The sequence below is a fragment of the Rutidosis leptorrhynchoides genome, chromosome 5, assembly GCF_046630445.1.
Source record: "Rutidosis leptorrhynchoides isolate AG116_Rl617_1_P2 chromosome 5, CSIRO_AGI_Rlap_v1, whole genome shotgun sequence".
NCBI classification, from domain to species: Eukaryota; Viridiplantae; Streptophyta; class Magnoliopsida; order Asterales; family Asteraceae; genus Rutidosis; species Rutidosis leptorrhynchoides.
The window spans coordinates 77936239-77960143 of NC_092337.1; the positions used below are offsets into that span (position 1 = coordinate 77936239).

At 33.2% G+C, this 23905-nt stretch overlaps 1 protein-coding gene across 2 annotated transcripts; it reads right to left on the minus strand.

Moving 5' to 3' along the window:
* Positions 1-652: 652 nt before the first annotated feature.
* Positions 653-4938, minus strand: LOC139848243 (V-type proton ATPase subunit B 2). Of its 2 annotated transcripts, none has more exons than XM_071837978.1 (11): positions 4831-4938; positions 4007-4118; positions 3399-3607; positions 2622-2753; positions 2382-2519; positions 2085-2235; positions 1914-1996; positions 1759-1806; positions 1623-1676; positions 1435-1518; positions 653-1120 (listed from the first exon to the last, which is right to left on the minus strand). In XM_071837978.1, the coding sequence occupies exons 2-11, from the start codon at positions 4095-4097 to the stop codon at positions 935-937; spliced, it is 1176 nt and encodes a 391-aa protein (XP_071694079.1). In that variant the 5' UTR covers positions 4098-4118; positions 4831-4938; the 3' UTR covers positions 653-934. The 2 variants fall into 2 exon arrangements, with proteins under 2 accessions (XP_071694079.1, XP_071694080.1); XM_071837979.1 differs by having other exon boundaries at positions 3399-3603; positions 4003-4118.
* Positions 4939-23905: the final 18967 nt, after the last annotated feature.

Genomic DNA, 23905 nt, shown 5'->3' on the forward strand with positions numbered 1-23905 from the left:
TGCTAGGCCAGAAGCCCATTATTGAAAGTAAGGCTTTAAGCTCACGTTGATAGACAATACAATAAATGCTACATTTTAGGGATGAGATCAGTATTATGAGATCAGTATTGAGCCGTACCGAAACCGAAAATCTTGAAACCTGAAACGAACAATTTCTAAGATTTGAATACCAAACTGATTTATGAAAGCGGTATTGATTTCGGTTTTGATTCACTACCGGCTTTTTCGTGGAACCGAAAATTGACTTTCGGCTTTTTGAAACTTACGTTTATTTTCGTTTGTAAGGTATACCAACGAATACGGAAACACATTTAAAAACAGTTTGTGCGGCTAGCACCGATCATGAAATCTCAAAGAAAAAGAACAAGAAAAAACGAAAACACTTGCATTATGTAAACCAGATAAAAAAGACGCATTCATTAATTCGGTATCAATGTTCGGTTTACCATACCAAACTGGTAGCGAAATCGAACTTGTCCTCAAATCAAGAACCAAAAATGAATCCCCGTATGTTTAGTTTATGGTATTAGTTCGGTTGCAAAAACTGGTAGAAAGACTTGTCAAAGACCTGTATTCAATTGCAAAAACCACCCAAAACAACACCATATATAACATATTAACAATAGAAAACAAACGAGAAACTTTCACGAGTAACAAATGCTTCCGTACAAGTGTGCAATCAACAAATAATGAATGGTGAGGGCTGTTAACAAAATTCGAACAGCCCCGTGTGTCTGCAAAAAGACTAAATGTCTGCTTATAAACATTTAAACATACATGACATAACCTAACTGCCTCCTATGAAAAAGAATCAACATTGGAGGCGCTCAGGTTTTCATTTTCATCAAAATCAAACACAAAATCCAGAACCCCTTTTTATTTCATATGAGAAGGTTCAATTAATAAATAAGTATCATAAGAAAGGTTGACCCGTTCAGTTGGTTGCCTCACGGCTATAGAAGGCATCGAGGGTCTTGGCTGGAATACGATGAAGAAGCTCACGGGGAAAGATCCTTAAAAGTGTCCATGCCAGATCCAGTGACTGAAAGATGTTTCGTGTGTCGTATGCTCCTTGGGCCACAAACTTCCTCTCGAACTTGTCCAAAAATTCCAAGTATAGCTGTTCATACAACACAAAACGACATTGTTTAATTAAAAGATCAAAATAAATGTGTGCCTATACACACATTTACTTTTAATGTTTAATGTTTAATTATAAATTAAAATACAGATTTAATTAGAGGTGGCAATATTGGTGGATTGACCCGTAAACACCTTATGTCCAATTATTATTATTATAAAAGAAATAAAGTACAACCAATGGTTTAACACTGATAACAAAAAGATATCAGTGCACATGAATCTAAATAGTTAAATATATCTCTTTCATATATGTTTTATTTATATTATATTTATTATATATTCAACACTGACCAAATCTTCAGAAGAGAGAGCTTCTTCTCCAACCACAGCTTTCATTGCCTGGACATCTTTACCGATAGCATAATTTGCATATAGCTGGACATTTATCATCATTGACATTCATAAATTTCATCAGGAACGACTATAAATCTTTTGAAGTGAAGATAAAAATAAGTTAAAAAAAAAAAAAAAATCTTGACCTGATTGGAGACGTCAGAATGGTCTCTGCGAGTCATACCCTCACCAATAGCACTCTGCAAACATACAATACAACTTCTGATTAGACCAAATGCCTTGTAATTCCAGTTTATTAGTTGACATAAACATGAAATTTACCTTCATCAATCGAGAAAGGGATGGAAGGACGTTGATTGGTGGGTAAATCTGTCAATTTAATCATATCAACAAACTTTCAATGTATATCTGTCCTTCAGTAATTAATTAATGACAAACCAAACACCACCTATTTCCATAAAAACGTTCAGCCTAACCTGTCTGTTGTGTAGCTGTCTGTCAATGTATATCTGTCCTTCAGTAATATAACCAGTAAGATCAGGAGTAGGATGTGTGATATCTGGATAACGGAGAATTAGTACCAATTTAAGTTCAAATTCAGATATATGGATAAAAGAAAATTAACAAAAAAGATAAATAAACAATACCGTCATTAGGCATAGTCAGAATAGGAATTTGTGTGATGGAGCCCTTTCGGCCTTCAATACGTCCAGCACGCTCATAAATTGTTGCCAGATCAGTATACATATACCCAGGATATCCACGTCTTCCAGGCACTTCTTCTCTAGCAGCAGATACCTGCAAGATTCGTGAAAAAATTTATAATTAAAAAAAAAAAAAAAGTTTTGTGAAAAAGGGTTATAAATGTCGCTTAAAGTGCCCAATTAGTTGCTTTGTGAGAAAACAAGCAACAAAAGGAAAGTGTCAGTGAGGATGATGATTACCTCACGAAGAGCATCAGCATAAGAACTCATGTCTGTTAAGATGACAAGAACGTGTTTGCCACATTCGTACGCTAAATATTCTGCTGTTGTCAAAGCAATACGAGGAGTGATGATTCGCTCTATTGTAGGGTCGTTGGCCTATAAAAGGTGTTAGAAAGTGGAGGCAGTTACAAACAGCTATTATAATATAATATAATATATTATTATATAAAGAAAAAGAAACGCATACGAAGGACTTACAAGATTCAGAAAAAGAGTGACTCTCTCCATTGATCCATTTTCCTCAAAATCACGTTTGAAAAACTGTGCAGTCTCCATGTTAACACCCATAGCGGCAAAAACAATGGCGAAGTTGTCCTCTTCTCCACCCGACTGTAGACACACGTGCCAAGTTGTTTAGTGAGCAACAAGCACGTACTAAGAAATCAAAATGTAACAACTAAAATTAATACACACAACAGCTGAACAAAAAACTTTGGTTCCGTACTTCCGTGTGTAAAACAAGAAACGCCCCACTGAGGATGAGTAGTTCACTATTTGCCAAATGTCTATTTGGGTAGAACACATCAGAGGTGGAAAAACAGGTGGGTTCAGGTGGATCGGGTAATGGGTCAAAATGGGTTCGGGGAACAGATTTCAGTTCGAATCGAAACAGGTTGAGCTCAGTTTGAACATTAAGCAGTTTTGCCCTTTTATACATAGCTAACATGTTAAATATGATAACAAAAATTTGCTCCTTATGATAAACTACTCTATTAGAAATTTAGAATAGAACTGTTTAAAGGTTGTAAGAATAAAAGGTACATGTGTGACGTTCGAGTTTATTTGAACAATCTTAGTATCTGACTCGTTAGTAATAATTTATACGAAGTATTATAATTAAACCAATAAACAGGTCAAAATTGCCACATCATCAAGCATCACTTGATGGTAACCACACCATCCATAGAGGACATGATAATAAGCCCTATTATTATTAATTAGCAAATATTAAAGAGACTCGAGAGCAACATATACCTCAAGCAAGTTTTCGGTCTTTTCCAAGCGCTTAACCAAACCAGCTTGACGACAGATCTGAGCAGCAATTTCATTGTGTGGAAGACCAGCAGCAGAAAATAGAGGAATCTTTTGTCCTCTAGCAATCGAGTTCATCACATCAATTGTCGAGATACCGGTCTGTATCATTTCTTCAGGATATGTCCTCTCACTCGGATTAATAGAACTTCCTGAAATAATTCAAAAAAATAATAATATTAGAATTTGTTACTTATGCTTAACATATATCTCCAAGCTTGAGTGTGTAGAGACAAAGAGCTTGTGGCTTTCAGTAGAGGTAGAAGAATGAGCGGCAGGGTAAAAATAACACACGACCCACATTAACATATTCATATATAAATGGATTGAAATTGAAATGGCCACATCTAGCTTTCAACATGATTGCTGTGGCAAAAATGCTTTAGACTAATAATAAACTGAATACAGAGCAGTAAATGGTATTGCAAGATAATGATCATGTTTTCATATGTTGTATACATGTATACAAACATTATTTGCAACGTTAAACAAAAATCGTAAAACGCAAAACGTAAGAAATTTAAGAAGTAACCAGAGTAATTCACACTTGCCAGAAATATCCAGGTAAGCCTCGGGCAAAATGGGAGGGCCATTATCAATTGGCTTCCCAGAGCCGTTGAATATGCGCCCAAGCATATCCATGGAAACAGGAGTTTTTAAGACCTGAAAATATATCAATCACTTATTTAAACACTGTAACTTAATATGAAGTACACAGAAGACATAAGTTTAAAAAGCTGAAAGAAAAGCATAAAACTAAATACATCTAAGGGTTTGTTTGGCAAAAATAGTTCGTAGCTGGTAACTTTTAGCTGCTAGCTTGTAGCAAGTATCTGGTAACTGGTAGCTAGCTTTTTATATGTATTTAGGTATTAAAATAAAGAGCAAAATGAAAAAAAGTTAGGATCTTTTTCTCAAACGCTAGTTTTATTAGCTTTTAGTTTTTTCCCTCCGTCTAAAAGCTTTAAGCTCTTTTAACCAAATGAAGCTTTTTATTAGATAGGAGTTTTTTCATAAAAGATAGAAGCTAAAAGCTCCTAAAAGCTCTAAAAAGCTCATAACCAAACATAGCCTTATATAATTGATTTGAGTGGCTAGAATAAAAAAAAAAAAGAAAAGGTGTTAATGTAGTTCAGCCTAGTTCCAAATATAATTATGCATACTCTTGAAGATAATCTAAAGTTAAATCCTAAAGTAATTAGTTTAAAAAATTGAGAGTATAAAATAATGAGTTTAGCCGTCCCCGCTCACATATAGACATTATGACATTTAATCTAACAGAGAAAAACTGCAAGCAAGTAAAAACTGAAACTTTTTCTTAGAGTGACAAATCAATGTAGACACACAGCAACTGAAAACAACTAAGCTTATGTACCTCCCCGGTGAACTGCACAGTTGTGAATTTGTTGTCTATTCCAGATGTTCCTTCGAAGACCTGATCAACGCAAAAAATATATTAGTTTAGCATATACAAAAACAATTTACACAACGCCAAGCAAACTTCATTAATTAATGGTGTAATTGCATTCATGCTGACAATGATACATTAGACTATTAGTTAAACAAAATCACAAAACTTGTTACATTAAATAGTGATCAAAATGACGAATTAACAGAGTGTAAATTAGTTTTTTTTTTTTTAATCAAGCATCTATTGACCTGAACAACAGCTTTCTCTCCATCAACTTCCAAAACCTGACCACGTCTGGTTGTACCATCTCCTAAACGAATATTAACAATCTCTTGATACTTTGGTCCCTGTTAGTATATAAATAGGGCATTCAAAAAAACAAAATCAGTGGACTGCAGCTACAGAGTATGCATACATATAACAGAATATTATAAAAATAAATATTACAAAAGACTGATGAAAAATGTATAAAAGCTTAAAGAAAAGTATACAAACTAACCTTCACTTTATCAAGGATGACCAATGGTCCAGCAACTCCAGATACAGTTCTGTATTCTGCTCAAACATCAAGTAGCGATTTTATAAATCATGCATAGTCAATGATCATCTATGTTACTAATTCATAAACACACATATGTGGGTTCTTAATCAAACAAACAAAAACCAATTTCATGATTTTTGATGCAAAATTATAGCTGCCAATCAAATCCAAAAGATATATACTACCGTCGTATCAGTACAAAGCAAATGAAAAAAAATAAGTCAAGTTGCTAGATTTGAAGTTGTGACACATTATCTCTATCTGCTAATTCGAGAAAGAAAAGCATAAGCTTATTACCCATTCCAATTTCAAGTGTTCCTTCATCCACACTGACATTGTTTTTAGCCGCACCCATTATCAGCTATGTAACAAGAACCTGCAAAATTGAGATCAAACAAAATTTAACATCTCCAGTTGACAACAAAATGTAAACATACTAATTGAGAAAGATAAAACAAATAAAGCCGATCAACCAGCAATAATCATCAAATGTGAGATCTAAATATATGAGCATGATGATATAAACAGATTTTAGGTTAGCTCACATTATAACAATCGCAAAAACTAAAACTATGAATATATAACCTAACCATAACTCGATCCAAGCATTCAATTACCAAATTTATAATTGCCTATTAATCCAATCCAATCCAATAGTAACGAAAAGAACGAAATTTTTTTATCTCAAATCAATAAAAACGAGAAGAATGAGATTTCATAACCCACGCACAGACACAGGTATATATATTATATATACATACAAATAAGGGAATCAAGATGTAATAGAAAGAGATGTATGATCATAAATTATGAAATACGTACAGATGAACACAGAGTTAATGAAAATGATGAACAGTAGTATTGTACTTATTGATTAAAAAGTATATTATAATAAATGGATCCGATTGATTGATTGATTGATGGAGGGTTTTAAATTAGAATTGGGGGTGGGTGTATGTGGCTCTCGTAGATGAGATGGGGACACGACACGACCAATCTGATGATAAATAAATACAGTAATAATAATTAGTTGATTTTTATTTGGATTCAACGATTGATCCAAGATATATTATTTCATCTCCAACTGTAAATTACAAAAAGAACCCTCAGTTCGTTTTACTTTATTGTTAACGAATTTAGAGCTGTGTAAAAATACATTTATTGAAAATGAAATAATTCTATCAAGAAAACAAAACTTGATGGAGAAAATGGCGGCCGAGGAGTTGCCTATCAAGTCGGCCAATAAGAAATCGAAACCATGAGGATCGCTTCATGGAACACCCACGGTCTCGGGAACAAGAAAAAATGTCGAATAGCGAGTTCAATGGTCAATCACTTTCAAGTGCAATTCTTAACTAGTCAAGAATATATGGTCAAGAAAGGTCATGTATGTCCTTAAAAGAAGGTTTTGAAAGGTTGCTCAAGAAATATTCAATGTCATAGTGGAGCATGTAATATGGGTTAGAATGTTTAAAAGAATCAACGAGTTATACAACCATCGAAATTTTTAGTTTGAAGAATATTTGCAATATAATGAAGGTCTGATTAAACTTTGTCGACTGAGTTCAAGACAAAAGAAAGTTATCTCAAGGCAATTTCAATGTTTGGGAGTGTAGTCCATGTTATCTCAGTGCAAGCATTTGTTTTGGTCATATTTGTATTCTCTTATAATGTTCAGGTTCAATCATTAGTTCGACCTTTGTATTCATTTTCATTTGATTTGGCAATGTTTTTTGAACACTGGCCTAAGTTTGTAAGTTCAGTAACTTCATCTTTTTGATGAATCTCACTTTATATTTAATTTGTTTGTTTTTTTGCCGAAAAAAAAAAATGAAAACAAAACTACCAAAAAGCACAACAAATCTAATACATATCCTAACATACATGTTGCAACTCTGTTTACTAATACACCAAAGTCCAAAAAAATTACGATAAATATGACTACAACCTAACAATCTAAGAATCGATCGGTAATCAAATCAACACCACACGTTGACCACTTAAGGGTAATCACTAATCACCTAGTAAAAAGCATGTAAAAAATGAAAAATCAACCACGATCAACAGCACGATAAGTGAGGTAAGTTCGCTGAAACCTTAAACCATACAGTTTCGATCACACAATCTAACCAAGTGATAATAACGTGAAATGTAGTATTTTTAGCAAAGAAATAACTATGACAGTAAAACCACAACCAATATCCACGACTTGGACCTTGATCCACTAAATCAATAGGAAACCATGATCATGAAGATCATCCTGTCAACTCAACCATCAAAGTAACCCAAAATCACCAATATAATTCCTCGATAATAAACCTTAAAATAAAATAAAATGATCTAGAACTTCAATTAATTTAGCAATTTCAAACACTTATTCTTATTCTGTAACGACCCGGCTTTTTCGACTTACTTTCGTGCTTTATGCTTTCACGAAACTGCGTATTTATGCGTACTGAGCTATATTATACTCTGGGATCTTACTACATGTTGATTACTTTCGTTTATATCTTAAAACGTTTCTTTAAGTATGTAGGTTACTTAACTTGATCCCCAGAAGCTTTTATGACCGTTAGTGTCACTTGACGTTTAGAACGAGCTATGTACTGTGTACACGTTTAACTTGGGTCATAATCGGAATATTATGACTACGTAATACTAATTGTTATTTTATAATAACAATTACTTGAGTTTTTGGATGCATAATTACGCTTAGTAATTTACTGGAACACACTAGTTAGTTTTGTTGGACATTCTACCTTGTTGGACTTTAGCTCACCCTACTCTAGCTAATAGACTATTTAATTAGTCCAATTTTAATAAGTTTATGACCCATTTATATGTAAGACAAATGCCCATTTACAAGAGCCAACATACTACCATTTTTGTTTACCATTATCACTAATGTTGCATGGGATCTCAACATAAGCACCAACTTTAGACCACCATTAACCAAAAAGCAAAAGTTGTCCCCCTTGTGTCCCCCCATGACCGACGGCCAAGAGGCCTCCCCACCACCCTCATCTCCTATAAATACCAAGCTATTTTCTCACATTTCACACTTGATCTCATTCACAATTTACACACACTTGCTCTCTTATTTTCTCTCTAGTCTTTCTCACTCTAAAAATTATAAGTTTTAAGTTTTATTTCTCTTCTTCTTCTTCTTCTTTCATACACGACATCATCATCATCATACTTGGATCAAGCTTTTTAGCTTTTTGATCTTGTTATATCTTGTAGATTCAAACTTGGGTTTGAATCCTTCAAGAACATGGAAGATTCAAGCTTTCTAGCTTTGAATCTTCACTTATTTTGTTAGATCTAAATCTTTTAGTTTATAATCTCTTTATTTTGTTGTAAAGATCAAAACTTGTGTTTGTGGTCTTCATGTAACTTGAAGATCTAGCTTCATGCTTCAAGGATCTTCAAGAACAATCAAGATTCAAGCTTTCTAGCTTTGAATCTTCATTACTTTTGTTAGATCTAAGCTTTCTAGCTTATGGTCTCTTTATTTTGTTATAAAGATCAAAACTTGTGCTTATGGTCTTCATGAAACTTGAAGATCTAGCTTTATGCTTTCAAGATCTTCAAGAACATAAAAGATTCAAGCTTTCTAGCTTTGTAATCTCATAACTTTTGTGAAAATGATCCAAGCTCTCTAGCTTAGGGTTCCATTACTTTGTTTGATCATAATTATGTCTTGTTTGTTTGATTGAATGAAAGTTTGTAGCTTTTGTTGTAGATAGAATTTGTGTTTGTGTTAAGACTAAGAATATGATGTAACATTGGTTCATCATCCTTCTAAAACTCTTAAGTGTGTTGAATTCTTACTTAGTCTTGACATTTTGTGTGTTGATGGTTGAATCTTGATCAAAGTGATGCTAACACATCAATGAGTTGTACACTTGAAGCTACAAGCATCTAGGATGAGAACCGTGATGAGCATCAAGCACCAAGAATCCCACCGGAGCACTTGTTTACTATTTTTAGGGGTCTGATCAGATTCTTTGGGCTTCTGGAAAATTGATTTTCAGTTAGTTCGTTTCGATTAGATGACTTTTCGTTTAAGACTCACATAAATCCGATATACAGTTTAGGATTTATAGCCTTCCGAAAAGTACTACACCTTTGTAACGTTGTGCTGAAATTTCTGACCTACTCGCACTTAAACAGTCGCCACGGTCAAACGAAGACGATTTAGATACTGAAAATTGGACAACGGTTAGAGGACTCACATACGGAGCCTTGGCCACTGACCACGCATCTTTTTCGGTTTGTATAGAGGTCGTAACAGCTTTCCGAAATCAGCCTTTTGTTTCGGTCTCTATTCTTGTTGAAAAATTACTTTAGCTTTTACGAATGATGATGATGATACTTAAACTTAATTTATTCACTTTTAAACCTTTGGGGACAATTCACTGATCTAGTAATCTTTGACTTAGGTTGAGGACCTTTTGGATCGACCAACTTACTTGTTTGGACCGACTTACTACTTGCTTACATTGTCGTATCGATTTTACCGCACATTCACTGTGAGTTATAGCTTCCCTTTTTACTTTACTATTTTTGGGACTGAGAATACATGCGCTTTTTATGTTTTACATACTAGACACGAGTACTTAAACTTTATATATGTGTGGGTTATATAACGTGATAATGCTAAAAACGAACATATATTTCATAGCATTATTCCTCAAGAAAGACAAGCTTTTAGTTGCAACTATTCTATTTACAAGTGATATTCGTTTAAATAATAAAAGGTGAAGACAAAAGACAGATTCGACGAATTGAAGACGCAAACGACCAAAAAGCTCAAAAGTACAAAATACAATCAATGAGGTTCCAATTATTGATAAGAAACGTCTCAAAATTACAAGAGTACAAGATTCAAAACGCAAAGTACAAGATATTAAATTGTACGCAAGGACGTTCGAAAATCCGGAACCGGGACCAGAGTCAACTCTCAACGCTCGACGCAACGGACTAAAAATTACAAGTCAACTATGCACATAAATATAATTAATTCTTAAAATTAATATATATATTATATTATATTATAAAACCGTCGGCAGAAGAAAACAACCAAATGTGAGTCTCCCCAGCTGGCCATGCGATCGCATGGCCTTGAAGAGCAAAGCTCATGCGATCGCATGAGCTCCTTTTTCAGTTCACAGGCCTATAAATTCGCAGTTTGGTGAACGTAAAATCCATCCATCAATCTCTCTATCTATATGTAAACGTATATATTTATATTTATATTTTAATTTTGATTTTAATTTTAAATCCTAATAATAAGGGTATGTTAGCGAATGTTGTAAGGGTGTAAGTCGAAATTCTGTCCGTGTAACGCTACGCTATTTTTAATCATTGTAAGTTATATTCAACCTTTTTAATTTAATGTTTCGTAGCTAAGTTATTATTATGCTTATTTAATCCGAAGTAATCATGATGTTGGGCTAAAAATATTAAAATTGGGTAATTGGGCTTTGTACCATAATTGGGGTTTGGACAAAAGAACGACACTTGTGGAAATTAGACTATGGGCTATTAATGGGCTTTATATTTGTTTAACTAAATGATAGTTTGTTAATTTTAATATAAAGATTTACAATTGGACGTACCTAAAAATAACCATATACACTCGATCGGACACGATGGGCGGGGTATTTATATGTACGAATAATCGTTCATTTAACCGGACACGGGAATGGATTAATAGCCACTAGAATTATTAAAACAGGGGTAAAATTATGTACAAGGACACTTGGCATAATTGATAACAAAGTATTAAAACCTTGGGTTACACTCAGTCGACATCCTGGTGTAATTATTAAACAAAGTATTAAAATCTTGTTACAGTTTAAGTCCCCAATTAGTTGGAATATTTAAACTTCGGGTATAAAGATAATTTGACGAGGACACTCGCACTTTATATTTATGACTGATGGACTGTTATGGACAAAAACCAGACGGACATATTAAATAATCCAGGACAAAGGACAATTAACCCATGGGCATAAAACTAAAATCAACATGTCAAACATCATGATTACGGAAGTTTAAATAAGCATAATTCTTTTATTTCATATTTAATTTCCTTTATTTTATATTTAATTGCACTTCTAATTATGGCATTTTTATTTATTGTTATTGTATTTAATTGCACTTTTAATTATCGTACTTTTTAATTATCGCAAGTTTATTTTATCGCACTTTTATTATTCGCAATTTCATTATCGTTATTTACTTTACGCTTTAAATTAAGTCTTTTATTTATTTAATATTTTATATTTTGTTTTAACTGCAACTAAAGTTTTTAAAATCGACAAACCGGTCATTAAACGGTAAAAACCCCCTTTATAATAATAATATTATATATATTTGTATTTTTATAAATTTAAACTAATATAGCGTTAAACTTTGTGAAAAAGATTCCCTGTGGAACGAACCAGACTTACTAAAAACTACACTACTGTATGATTAGGTACACTGCCTATAAGTGTTGTAGCAAGGTTTAAGTATATCCATTCAATAAATAAATAAATATCTTGTGTAAAATTGTATCGTATTTAATAGTATTTCCTTGTAAAATTTAATAGTATTTTATACCCCTTAGCTTTAACATCAAGTATTTTTGGCGCCGCTGCCGGGGAACTTAAAAATTTAGCTTAAAAGCCGGAAGCGCAACGCTATATATAAAAAAAAAGATTGTTATTTTTAGTTTACTTTTATAAAAATACGTTTTTGTAAAAATACGTTTTAAAAATTCAAAAATATAAAAAGAAAAACAAAAATTTATATATTTTTTAGAGTTTGTTAAATATATAAGTTTTATAAAGTTTCTTTATTTTTATTTTTAGTATTTAAAAATATAAATTTTATTTAAATATTGTGTTTTTTTTATAAAACATCAAAACAGCAAAACAGAAAAAAATATATATATAAAAGTTTACGGGCTACACTGTAGCAGCCCAACTCATCTGGCCCGATTTTCTACTTCATGCGATCGCATGAATATATAGCATACACTCCATGCGATCGTATGGAGTGATTTGACTCGTCTGAAACATAAGCTGTACGAAATTAGGGTTTATAATAATAATTATTATTAATTAATAACTCTAATTAGGTTATAATTATTTTATTATTTAGTTTAGTTTATTTATAATTTGTATTTTAAGTCTAAATTAGTTTTAATAATTTATAAAATTAATAGTTTTATAAAATAAATAATATAAAAATAATATTTTTATAAAAATTGTAATTTTTACAACTTTTTATATATTTTTATATTTTGTCCCTTTTTAATAGTTTTAGCGTAATTTTTGTATTTTTCGCTCGTATTTATTTTTAATTCATAGTTTTTGCCATAGTTATTTTTATTTCTAGATTTTTAGGCCTTGCCGTAAAATCCCTTAAGTGCTTTTTCTTTAGACTAAGATTTAGGTGTTTTAGAATTTTGCGACGCCTTTTTAAGTTTTAGTACCTTTTTAAGTTATTTCCATTTGGGATATAGTTTTACTTGTAAGCTTTAAGACGCAACTTTTAGTTTTAAATTTTTAGTTCCTTTTTAAGTTTAGACGCGCTATTTTCTTATTTCTCGACGCCTTTTACCTATGTATCAATTATCATTCCAATTAGTAATATCAATTTGCGATTATAATTTTAAGTTAGTGATAGTAATAAGGTTGAGTTAGTCGAGTGTTTTTAAGTTCTATAAGTCACTCTTTTTCTTTCTTATTTTTATTTTTCGATTTTTTCCGACGCACTCTTTTTCTTTCTTATTTCTCGCTATTCTAGTTTTTAGGACATAGATTTTTATTCTACTTCTTATCTAAATTTCTTAAAATTACGAAAATTTATTTTAAGTGGTTAAATTGATAGACATCAAAATTTTCTGGTTCGTAGTAATAGTTGGATTTGTACGTGGACCGGGTTATTGGAGCCAAACAGTCCTCAATTATATTGAGACCAAACGAATCCTGCCCCTCTGCTGCATCTTTTGGCTATTCGAAACGTGGGCAAAATCAGAAAAGTCTATTGATTGGATAACTTATATAATTTTTCTTTCCTTTTTAAAAACTAATAGGATATTCAGTGAATGCACCGAGCAAGACGTTCACCACCTTTTGTACGTTCACCACCTGTAACTAGATCAAGACATTTAGCAAATATTACCGCCGTTGATTTTTCTTTAGAATCTTCATCCAGTCGACCAAGTACTCCAATTCAAATTTCCGATAATCCATTTTTTGAACCCGACCTCACAATTGAGAATCCGGAGAATAATCAGGGACGATTCATAGATCCTGAACCATTAAATTTTCCTCCAGAACCACCAATCATTCAAACAGAGATTGTTGAGGAACGAACCATTAAATCAGAATCCTCTAGTGATTCCGATTCAACAAATTCAATTATGGAGAATCTGGAACCTTTAAGTATGGAAGACCGAATGAGAGCTAAACGCACTGGCCAAGATCACGCAATTACTCATCCAGACATTAATGCGCCAGATTATGAAATCAAAGGACAAATTCTACACATGGTGACTAATCAATGCCAATTTAGTGGTTCGCCAAAGGAAGATCCAAATGAACATCTTCGTACCTTTAATAGGATCTGCACACTATTTAAAATCCGAGAAGTGGAGGATGAACAGATATATCTCATGTTATTTCCCTGGACTTTAAAGGGAGAAGCCAAAGATTGGTTGGAATCGTTACCTGAAGGGGCGATTGATACATGGGACGTTTTAGTTGGAAAATTTCTTAAACAATTCTTTCCTGCATCTAAAGCCGTAAGACTTCAAGGAGAAATTGTTACGTTTACACAGAAACCGAATGAAACTCTATATGAGGCGTGGACAAGATTTGGAAAGTTATTAAGAGGATGTCCGCAATATGGTTTAGATACCTGTCAAATAGTACAAATATTCTACCAAGGATGCGACATCACTACAAGGAAAGACATAGATATAGCAGCTGGTGGTTCCATTATGAAGAAAACCGAAACTGATGCTTATAAAATTATTGATAACACTGCTTCCCACTGACATGAGTGGCACCAAGAAAAAGATATCGTTAGATCATCTAAAGCAGCTAGAGCCGATTCTAGCCATGACTTAGATTCCATTTCCTCAAAGATAGATGCTGTCGAGAGACGAATGGAAAAGATGACTAAAGATATACACTCAATACGAATTAGTTGTGAGCAGTGTGGAGGACCACATTTGACAAAAGATTGTCTCAGTATTGAATTAACAATGGAACAAAGAGAGAATATTTCATACATAAACCAAAGGCCTGGAAATAATTATCAGAATAATTATCAACCGCCAAGACCGATTTACAATCAAAACCAGAACTATAACCGAAATATTCCATACAACAACTAACAAGGTCCTAGCAATCAACAAGTATCCAATAATACTTACAACCAGCAAAGACCTAATTTTCAAAACAAACCACCACAACAAACCGATGATAAAAAGCCGAATTTAGAAGATATGATGACGAAGCTAGTTGAAACTCAAACGCAGTTTTTCACATCTCAAAAACAAACCAATGAACAAAATGCTCAAGCATTTAGAAATCAACAAGCTTCTATTCAAAATCTAGAACAAGAAGTAAGTAACCTAGCAAGATTAATAGGTGAAAGAAAACCGGGAAGTCTACCTAGTGATACAAATGCTAACCCCCGGAATGAAACAGCTAAAGCCATTACCACAAGAAGTGGTACAACACTTAAACCACCTGAAATACCTGTAACTTCTGATGAAGCTATTCCTACTCCACAAGAACCACAACCTGATCAAGATAAGGAAAAAAGAACCGGTAGTTGAAAAGGTTAATGAAGATAACACAGTTAAGGCTAAACCTTATGTTAAACCATACCAACTACCACTTCCTTACCCGAGTAAAATGAAGAAAGAGAAACTTGAAGTCGAGCAATCCAAATTCTTGGATATGTTTAAACAGATAAATGTAAATCTTCCTTTCATTGATGTGATTTCAGGAATGCCTAAATATGCTAAATTCTTGAAAGATCTGATCACGAATAGAAAGAAAATGGAAGAACTCTCGGCTGTTACTATGAACGCTAATTGTTCAGCAGTGCTGTTGAATAAGATACCAGAAAAACTATCTGATCCAGGAAGTTTCACAATTCCATGTTTTCTGGGTAGTCTTAGTTCAATAGAAGCATTGGCAGACTTAGGTGCTAGTATAAATTTAATGCCGTTTTCACTATACACTAAACTAGACCTTGGAGAATTGAAACCAACAAGAATAAGCATACAACTAGCCGATCGATCAATAAAATATCCTAGAGGGATAATGGAGAACATGCTAGTTAAAATTGGTACTTTAGTATTTCCAGTAGATTTTGTTGTTCTGGACATGAAAGAAGATTCTCAAGTTCCTCTCATATTAGGAAGACCATTCTTAAACACGGCTAAAGCAATGATAGAGGTGTTCGGTAAGAAATTGACCCTAAGTATAGAGGACGAGAGTGTTACCTTTTCAGTTGATAAAGCAATGCAACAACCTCAATCTGCAGATGATACATGTTATTATATTCAAACTATAGATTCACATGCAGAATTATTAGAAGAATTTTCAGAATTACAAGGAACAGGAGAATGTTCTTTAGGAGAAGGTAATGAACCAATTAATGAAGCTGAAATATTAGCTACACTTATAGCTAATGGATATGAACCAACAACAGAAGAAATTCAAATGCTAAAAGAAGAAGACAGATATCGATACAAATCATCGATAGAAGAACCTCCGAAATTAGAGTTAAAGCCACTTCCAAACCATTTGGAATACGCTTATTTACATGGTGAATCTGAATTACCTGTAATAATATCGTCTTCTTTTACTGAAAATGAGAAATCACAACTCATTTCTGTGTTGAAAGCTCATAAACCAGCCATTGCATGGAAGATTCATGATATTAAAGGAATAAGTCTTTCGTATTGCACACATAAAATCCTTATGGAAGAAGGTCATAAAACGTATGTGCAACGCCAACGAAGACTAAATCCTAATATGCAAGATGTAGTTAAAAAAGAGATTATTAAACTGCTAGACGCAGGTCTAATTTATCCAATTTCTGATAGTCCATGGGTAAGCCCAGTTCAATGCGTACCTAAGAAGGGTGGCATGACTGTCATTACAAATGAAAAAATGAGCTTATTCTTACTAGGACTGTAACAGGATGGCGTGTATGTATTGATTATAGAAAATTAAATGACGCCACCAGAAAAGATCACTTTCCCTTACCTTTCATTGATCAAATGTTGGAAAGGCTAGCCGGAAATAGTTACTATTATTTTCTAGATGGATTTTCCGAATATTTTCAAATTCCAATAGCACCCGAAGATCAAGAGAAAACCACATTCACGTGCCCTTATGGTACTTTTCCTTACAAACGCATGCCATTTGGACTTTGCAACGCCCCTGCAATCTTTCAAAGGTGCATGATGGCGATTTTTCACGACATGATAGAAGAATGCATGGAAGTTTTCATGGATGACTTTTCAGTCTTCGGTGATACATTTGAATCATGTCTAGTTAATCTGGAACGAATGCTTATTAGATGCGAACAATCAAATCTAGTACTTAATTGGGAGAAATGTCATTTCATGGTTAAAAAAGGCATCGTTCTTGGTCATAAAATTTCGAAGGAAGGAATTGAAGTGGATAGAGCTAAAGTAGATGTAATTACTAAACTTCCACATCCCACCAATGTTAGAGGAGTTAGGAGTTTTCTAGGGCATGCCGGTTTTTACCGACGTTTCATAAAAGATTTTTCTAAAATTGCCACTCCTATGAATAAACTCCTAGAAAAGGATGCTCCATTCATCTTTTCAGATGAATGTATCAAATCTTTTAATATTCTTAAAGAGAAACTCACTAATGCGCCGATCATGATAACACCAAATTGGAATCTACCATTTGAACTAATGTGCGATGCAAGTGATTTTGCAATGGGAGCCGTTTTAGGACAAAGGATTGAAAAACGATTTCAACCTATATATTATGCTAGTAAGACGTTACAAGGAGCACAAACAAATTACATAACTACTGAAAAAGAACTCCTTGCTATTGTCTTTGCTTTTGAAAAATTTCGTTCATATCTCGTTCTAGCAAAAACGGTGGTCTATACCGACCATCCTGCTCTTAGATACCTATTTTCGAAACAAGATGCTAAACCAAGATTAATCCATTGGATCTTACTCTTACAAGAGTTTGATATTGAAATCCGAGATAAAAGAGGAGCAGAAAATCTCGCCGCTGATCATCTTTCTCGTCTTGAAAATCCCGAATTAGAAGTTCTAAATGAATCGGCCATACAAGACAACTTCCCTGATGAATATCTATTGAAGATAGATTATAATGAAATTCCATGGTTTGCAGGCTATGCAAATTACTTAGTTTGTGGATTCCTTGAGAAAGGATTGTCGTACCAAAAACGAAAGAAATTCTTTAGTGATATAAAACACTATTTCTGGGAAGATCCACATCTTTTTAAAAGTTGTCCAGATGGAATAATACGCCGATCTGTATTCGGAGATGAAGCTAGTAAAATTTTAAACCATTGTCACACAGGACCAACAGGAGGGCATTATGGGCCTCAATTAACTGCAAGAAAAGTTTACGATGCTGAATTCTATTGGCCCACAATTTACAAAGACGCACACCTTCTTTGCAAATCCTGTGATGCATGTCAAAGGGCCGGAAAAATAATTCAACGTGATGAAATGCCACAAAATGTCATACAAGTATGTGAAGTATTTGACATTTGGGGTATTGACTTTATGGGACCATTTCCAAAATCTCATAATAATCTCTATATTCTCGTTGCCATTGATTATGTATCTAAATGGGCGGAAGCACAAGCTCTCCCAACTAACGATGCACGAGTTGTAGTCAACTTTTTAAAACGTCTTTTTGCAAGGTTTGGAACACCGAAAGCTTTAATAAGTGATCGGGGTACTCATTTCTGTAATAATCAACTTGAGAGAATTCTTAAAAGATATGGAGTAACTCATAAAATCTCCACTGCATATCATCCACAAACAAGTGGACAAGTTGAAAATACCAACCGAGCTTTAAAACGTATTCTAGAGAAAACCGTAGGATCAAATTCGAAGGAATGGTCCATTAAATTGGAGGATGCACTCTGGGCTTTTAGAACAGCCTACAAAACTCCAATTGGAACCACACCTTTTAGACTTGTTTATGGAAAAGCATGTCATCTTCCAGTAGAAATTGAACACAAAGCATTTTGGGCTTTGAAGACATGTAATCTTGATATACATGAAGCTGGACGTCTACGATTAAGTCAACTAAACGAATTAGAAGAGTTAAGACATGAAGCATACGAAAATTCATTAATCTATAAAGAAAGAACGAAGAAATGGCATGATAAAAGAATCAGAAGTTTAAAAGAATTTAAAGAAGGAGACAGAGTTCTTCTTTTCAATTCACGATTCAAGCTATTTCCTGGAAAATTGAAATCAAGATGGTCTGGACCATTCATAGTCAAAAGAGTTTTCCCATACGGAACGATAGAATTAATAAATTCAAATGGGATTGAATTTAAAGTTAATGGTCACAGAGTTAAACACTACATAGATAGTCCGATGGAATTCGATAATGAAGTTAATCACAATTTCGATACCACAGCTAACTAAGTGTGGGGAGAATCAAGTCTTTAAAGGATAATATGTATTTCTGTTAGAGTTAGATTGTCTGTTTTCGTGTAGTTCTCGAAAATGGAACCCGAACGGTCTTTCCCTAGCAGACCCTAAAGAACTAGTCTTCTCCCCCCATTCTGAATTTTTATTTTTTTAGGTTTTTACGAAATGAAGACTGCCTGTGAACTAAACCATGGTCTAATGCTACACGCTTTGATCACTAAACGTAATAATGACACACTTTCGAGTGAAATAGTATCAGTAATCAGAGAAAGATTTGACGGAGTAAGAAAAGAATCCAGATGCGAAGATAATAAGTTACAATTTGGTAAAGGAAAATCAAAATCCGCAGCGAAAAGAAGAGCACGACACCTAGAAAGATGTCACAAATGCGGAAAATGGTCACATGGAGGTAAATGTTCAAATAATCAAACCTATTCAAATACCGAATTTGTTACTTTATGCAGAGACGGACCGTTCATATGTTTAGAAGAAAAAACACTGAATGCTCGAGGTTACGCCTATGTAGCCATGGAAAACCAATTAAACTGACTATCTTATGAATGGGATAGATCATATAACTAAGAATACTATCTCACAGGTAAGTCTGTATAGTTTTTTTTATTTTTTTTATTTTTAACCTTTTGATAATAAACGCTAATTTGTTCGCTATAAAGTATTAAATTGGTATTAAATAAAATTAAGTTTGACGACCGAAATTATTGATATCATTCAAAAATTTATTACATCACTGCGAAATTTAACGTTTATTCTTAAGGTATAAATATCTTTAATCAATCAACACAAAATATTTCAAAAATTCGTCATGAGTTAAATTAGGTCATGGAACCGAAATTACTTTACTGAAAAGAGGGGCGTATATTTTTGATAATATTTGATTGATTAAAGTGGGATAAAAAGCCAAAAAGATTTTTAATTTTATTTTTACCATGTTTTTAAAATTAATATATAAATCTTAAATTAATATTGTAAACTTTGTAAAAACAATATATTTAAAATTGTAAATATTTGAAAAATATAATATAAGTTTGGTGTGATTTTATAATATGAATTTTTAAATTAAGTTTGGTGTGAATTTTTAATTTTTAAAATAAGAATTTTTAATTTTATGCATTTCAAATTTTAAGTTTGGTGTGAATTTTTAATATTAATTTTGAATTTTATGTATTTTTATTTTAAGTTTGGTGTGAATTTAAAAACAAAAATTTACTTTATCTCATTAAATTAAAAATATGATTTTTAAAATTCGTCGTAAGTTGAAGACTAGGTCATTGAACCGAAATTGCTTTACCCGAGGGAGGGACGAGAACTTTTATTATCATTATTTTTAATCTTATTGAATTAAAGTATGCCAAAAACATTAAAAAAAAATCCTAAAAATCTTAGCTTTTAAAACAATCGCTACAAAAAGACAAATTTTAAAATTTTGTCAAAGGACGGACTAGGACATCGATCCGAAACGACCTCGTCCTAAATAACAAGGGAAACAAAATTTTAAAATTAATTACTTAATTGTTTTAATTAGTATAAGATATATATAAAAAAAAAGCTGAAATCACTGTAGCCGGGCACCCATGCGATCGCATGGGATTCTCCCTATACCTCCATGCGATCGCATGGAGGCAAAAATCTGGCCAGACTCAAAACAGCCAGCGAGCTGTGTTCTTTACCACTTCACACACACATACACGAAAAATACCTCAAATCTTCACCAAATTTCATCATTTTTCCACCGTAATTCGTCATTTTTCTTGCTCTAATCATGCCTAGATTCTCATTCTTCAGCAAAATGGTAAAAATTACACCCCTAAACTCTATAAATTCCTAGTTTTTGTGATAATTACCAATTTTTTACCTAATGCAATTTTGTTAATTTCTAGTGTAATTAGTGTTAAATTGTTAGTATTTTATGCATGTATAACCTAGATTCATGCTATTTAACATGATTTGAAGCCAAAAACTTCAAAAATTTTAGAAATCTAGGGTTTGTGTTCTTGAGCAATTTGGGGCTTTTTAATATAAACAGGTTATGGCCGATTTTTGTCATGAATTATTGCTAAATTGAGTAGTGTAACATGTTTAGATAGTTAAATGATCTAAACATTGATCCTAAACATGATTTTTGGAGATTAAAGTGGACTTTTTAAGTCCAAAATTCACGAACTTGATTAATTTGATGTAATTACCATTTGAGACTTGTTTAATTATTAGTAATGACTATTTTGACATGTTAGTTGAGTTAAATGCTTATGAACTTTGTATACATTTTCATATGTGCTTATTTGAAAAGTGTAGAATTGTGAAAAATTGTGAAAATGTGTATAAGTTTAATTTTGATTTAACATGTTATAGTAATTGTTTTAAGTTGTTATTTTGCTAACACTAATGCATATTTGGATGCACAAATTTTGTGTTTAATGTGTTTTGCAGAAAGCTGATACTGGAGGTTCAGGAGCATCATCATCTAGACGACCAGCACCAGCACCAGAACCAGAACCAGAAATGCAACACGAACAAGAACCACAACAACAGCCTGATCAGCACATACCTTATTATGATCCGGTACAGTTTGTTGATGAATTCATAGTATTCCCAATGAGGCCGCCAGTAGAATTCCCAACGATTCCTGAGCACACTCTGCATCCTAATCTAAGATTTGATAGGAGATGGAGAGATTACGAGACATATCAAAGGAACAAATTCAAATTGGTAACAAAAAATGTAGAGGTGCCAAGGGTAATCGATTGGGCCCCTTTGGAAACGGTCCATCTAGCTGACCGTGTTAGACAGCTTTTAGTTCAAAGGTATGGCAGTTCTTCTTTTACAGATTGGGAACGTCTTTTCACCATTCGTAGACCTGTATATAAGGAATGGTGTGTTGAGTTGATGAGTACTGTATCACTTGATACAAATATAGTTAGAATAGTTGATAGAAGATTTCTTAGGTTTATCCTTACAGATATATACTCCTGGTGAGTTGCTATTACCCGATTGTACAAATTTGATTCATTATGGTGAAAGGATAGATAGTAACTTTGACGCTGACGCCATTTGGAGGCGTATGTCACATTTTGATATTTTTACACGAGCAGGAGGACACTCCTATACACATATTGACAGAGCCGAGCTTCGTATTATTCATAGATTTTTGGCTAACTCGATTACACAGAGAGGTCATAATAAAGAAAAAATTACCTTACATGATTTATTCTACCTAAAGTGTATTCGGGATCCTAGAAGCTTTGTCAATATCCCTTACTGTGTTGCTTTTTATTTATCTAAAATGGTAGAGGGAATGCAGGACGGGAGTATAATAGGAGGAGGTATTTTTGTTACTCTCATTGGAGAGTATTTAGGTGTTGATAGGAACCAAGGGGGTCCATTACAGCTTTGTAGAGAACAGGTTGATCCCTTAGGATTGAAAGTTTATGTGGGTGCTAAGGTATTGAAAAGTAGACGTAACCAGGCAGTACCCTATGAGGGATCTCATCCTCAGGTAGAGAGAGGCTCAGACGAGGAAATGGAGGAGGCGGAAGACATTAGGGATGTCTTTCGAGATGCTATTCTTGACGTCCACGTTCGTATAGATGAGGAAGCAATGACGAACGCGGCCAGACATAGTATGTATGAGTAGTGGAACTCCGAGCGAGTATACGAGGATTATAGGCGACGCCAACACGATAGCTGGTTAGTTCATCAGCACCAAATCATGAGCCAGCTATCATATCAGGTACCAAATAATTACGTACCTACTCGACCTGCTCATTTTCTGCCACATAGCCCCGATATCCGACCACCCTTTAACCGGTATGACTATAACCAAGCCTATCAAAACACCTATAACCAACAATGGAACCCACCTGATGAGATGAACTGGAACCCATATCCAGACTGATTTAGTTCCATTTGGTTATTTATATGATTTATATGTTTTTATCTTTTTACTTATTCATGTTTAAACTTATGTTATTGAATATACTTATGTAATCTTTATCATTTTTATTATTATTGTGTACTAATATTTCACATTTAGGATTTGAAAGTGGGATATTAAGTCCCATTTCAAATTGCCATGCATGTTTATATTTGTATGTATGTATATTGTAAATTGTACAAAACAGGGTAAAACAGCGCATTTTCAAAGACTGGCATTAAGTTCAGCAAAAGCTACTAATTTTGACGACAAGATGACAAATAAATGTGATGTAACAACAGACGAAATGAACAAATGATATGCACCATTTATCATTCAGCAACCAAACGCCAATATGTTTGGAAACTTTGGTAAAATTTAATCATTTTTACGCTAATCACCCTCAATAATTTAAATTGTTACTGATTTCTTGCAAATGAGGGCATTGCAAGATCTTAAGTATGGGAAGGGGTTAAATTCTTTCGGATTTTTAAAATTTTTATCTTAAACACTTGGTTAACATTAAAAATACTAGTAACGTAGTAGTTGTATTAGAATCTAGTGCTCTCTGATGATAAAGAACAGCCCTAGTCTTATATACTGACTACCCAATTCTAGTAAAATTTTTCAAAATTTTCAATTAAATGAACTCAAAATCATGTTTATACATATTTATGAACGATAAAACTAGGTGTTAACACCGAAATTATTATTACCTCGGAAAGGACATAAATCGAGAAACAAACCAAAATGTTAAAATTCATTTAAAATGGAATAGAGGACAATAAAAAGGAAAATAAAAGCCAAGTGTGGGAAAAATTACCAAGTTATCTTAAACATATGTCACATATTT

What these genes read in the sequence shown, in the direction of transcription:
- LOC139848243 (XM_071837978.1), bottom strand. Translation starts at nt 4,097, where the DNA reads ATGGATATGCTTGGGCGCATATTCAACGGCTCTGGGAAGCCAATTGAT. An exon ending in AGACCGAAAACTTGCTTGAG is followed by an intron (nt 2,754 to 3,398) that starts GTATATGTTGCT and finishes GTGTGTCTACAG; the next exon opens with TCGGGTGGAGAAGAGGACAA. An exon ending in TCACTCTTTTTCTGAATCTT is followed by an intron (nt 2,520 to 2,621) that starts GTAAGTCCTTCG and finishes CACCTTTTATAG; the next exon opens with GCCAACGACCCTACAATAGA.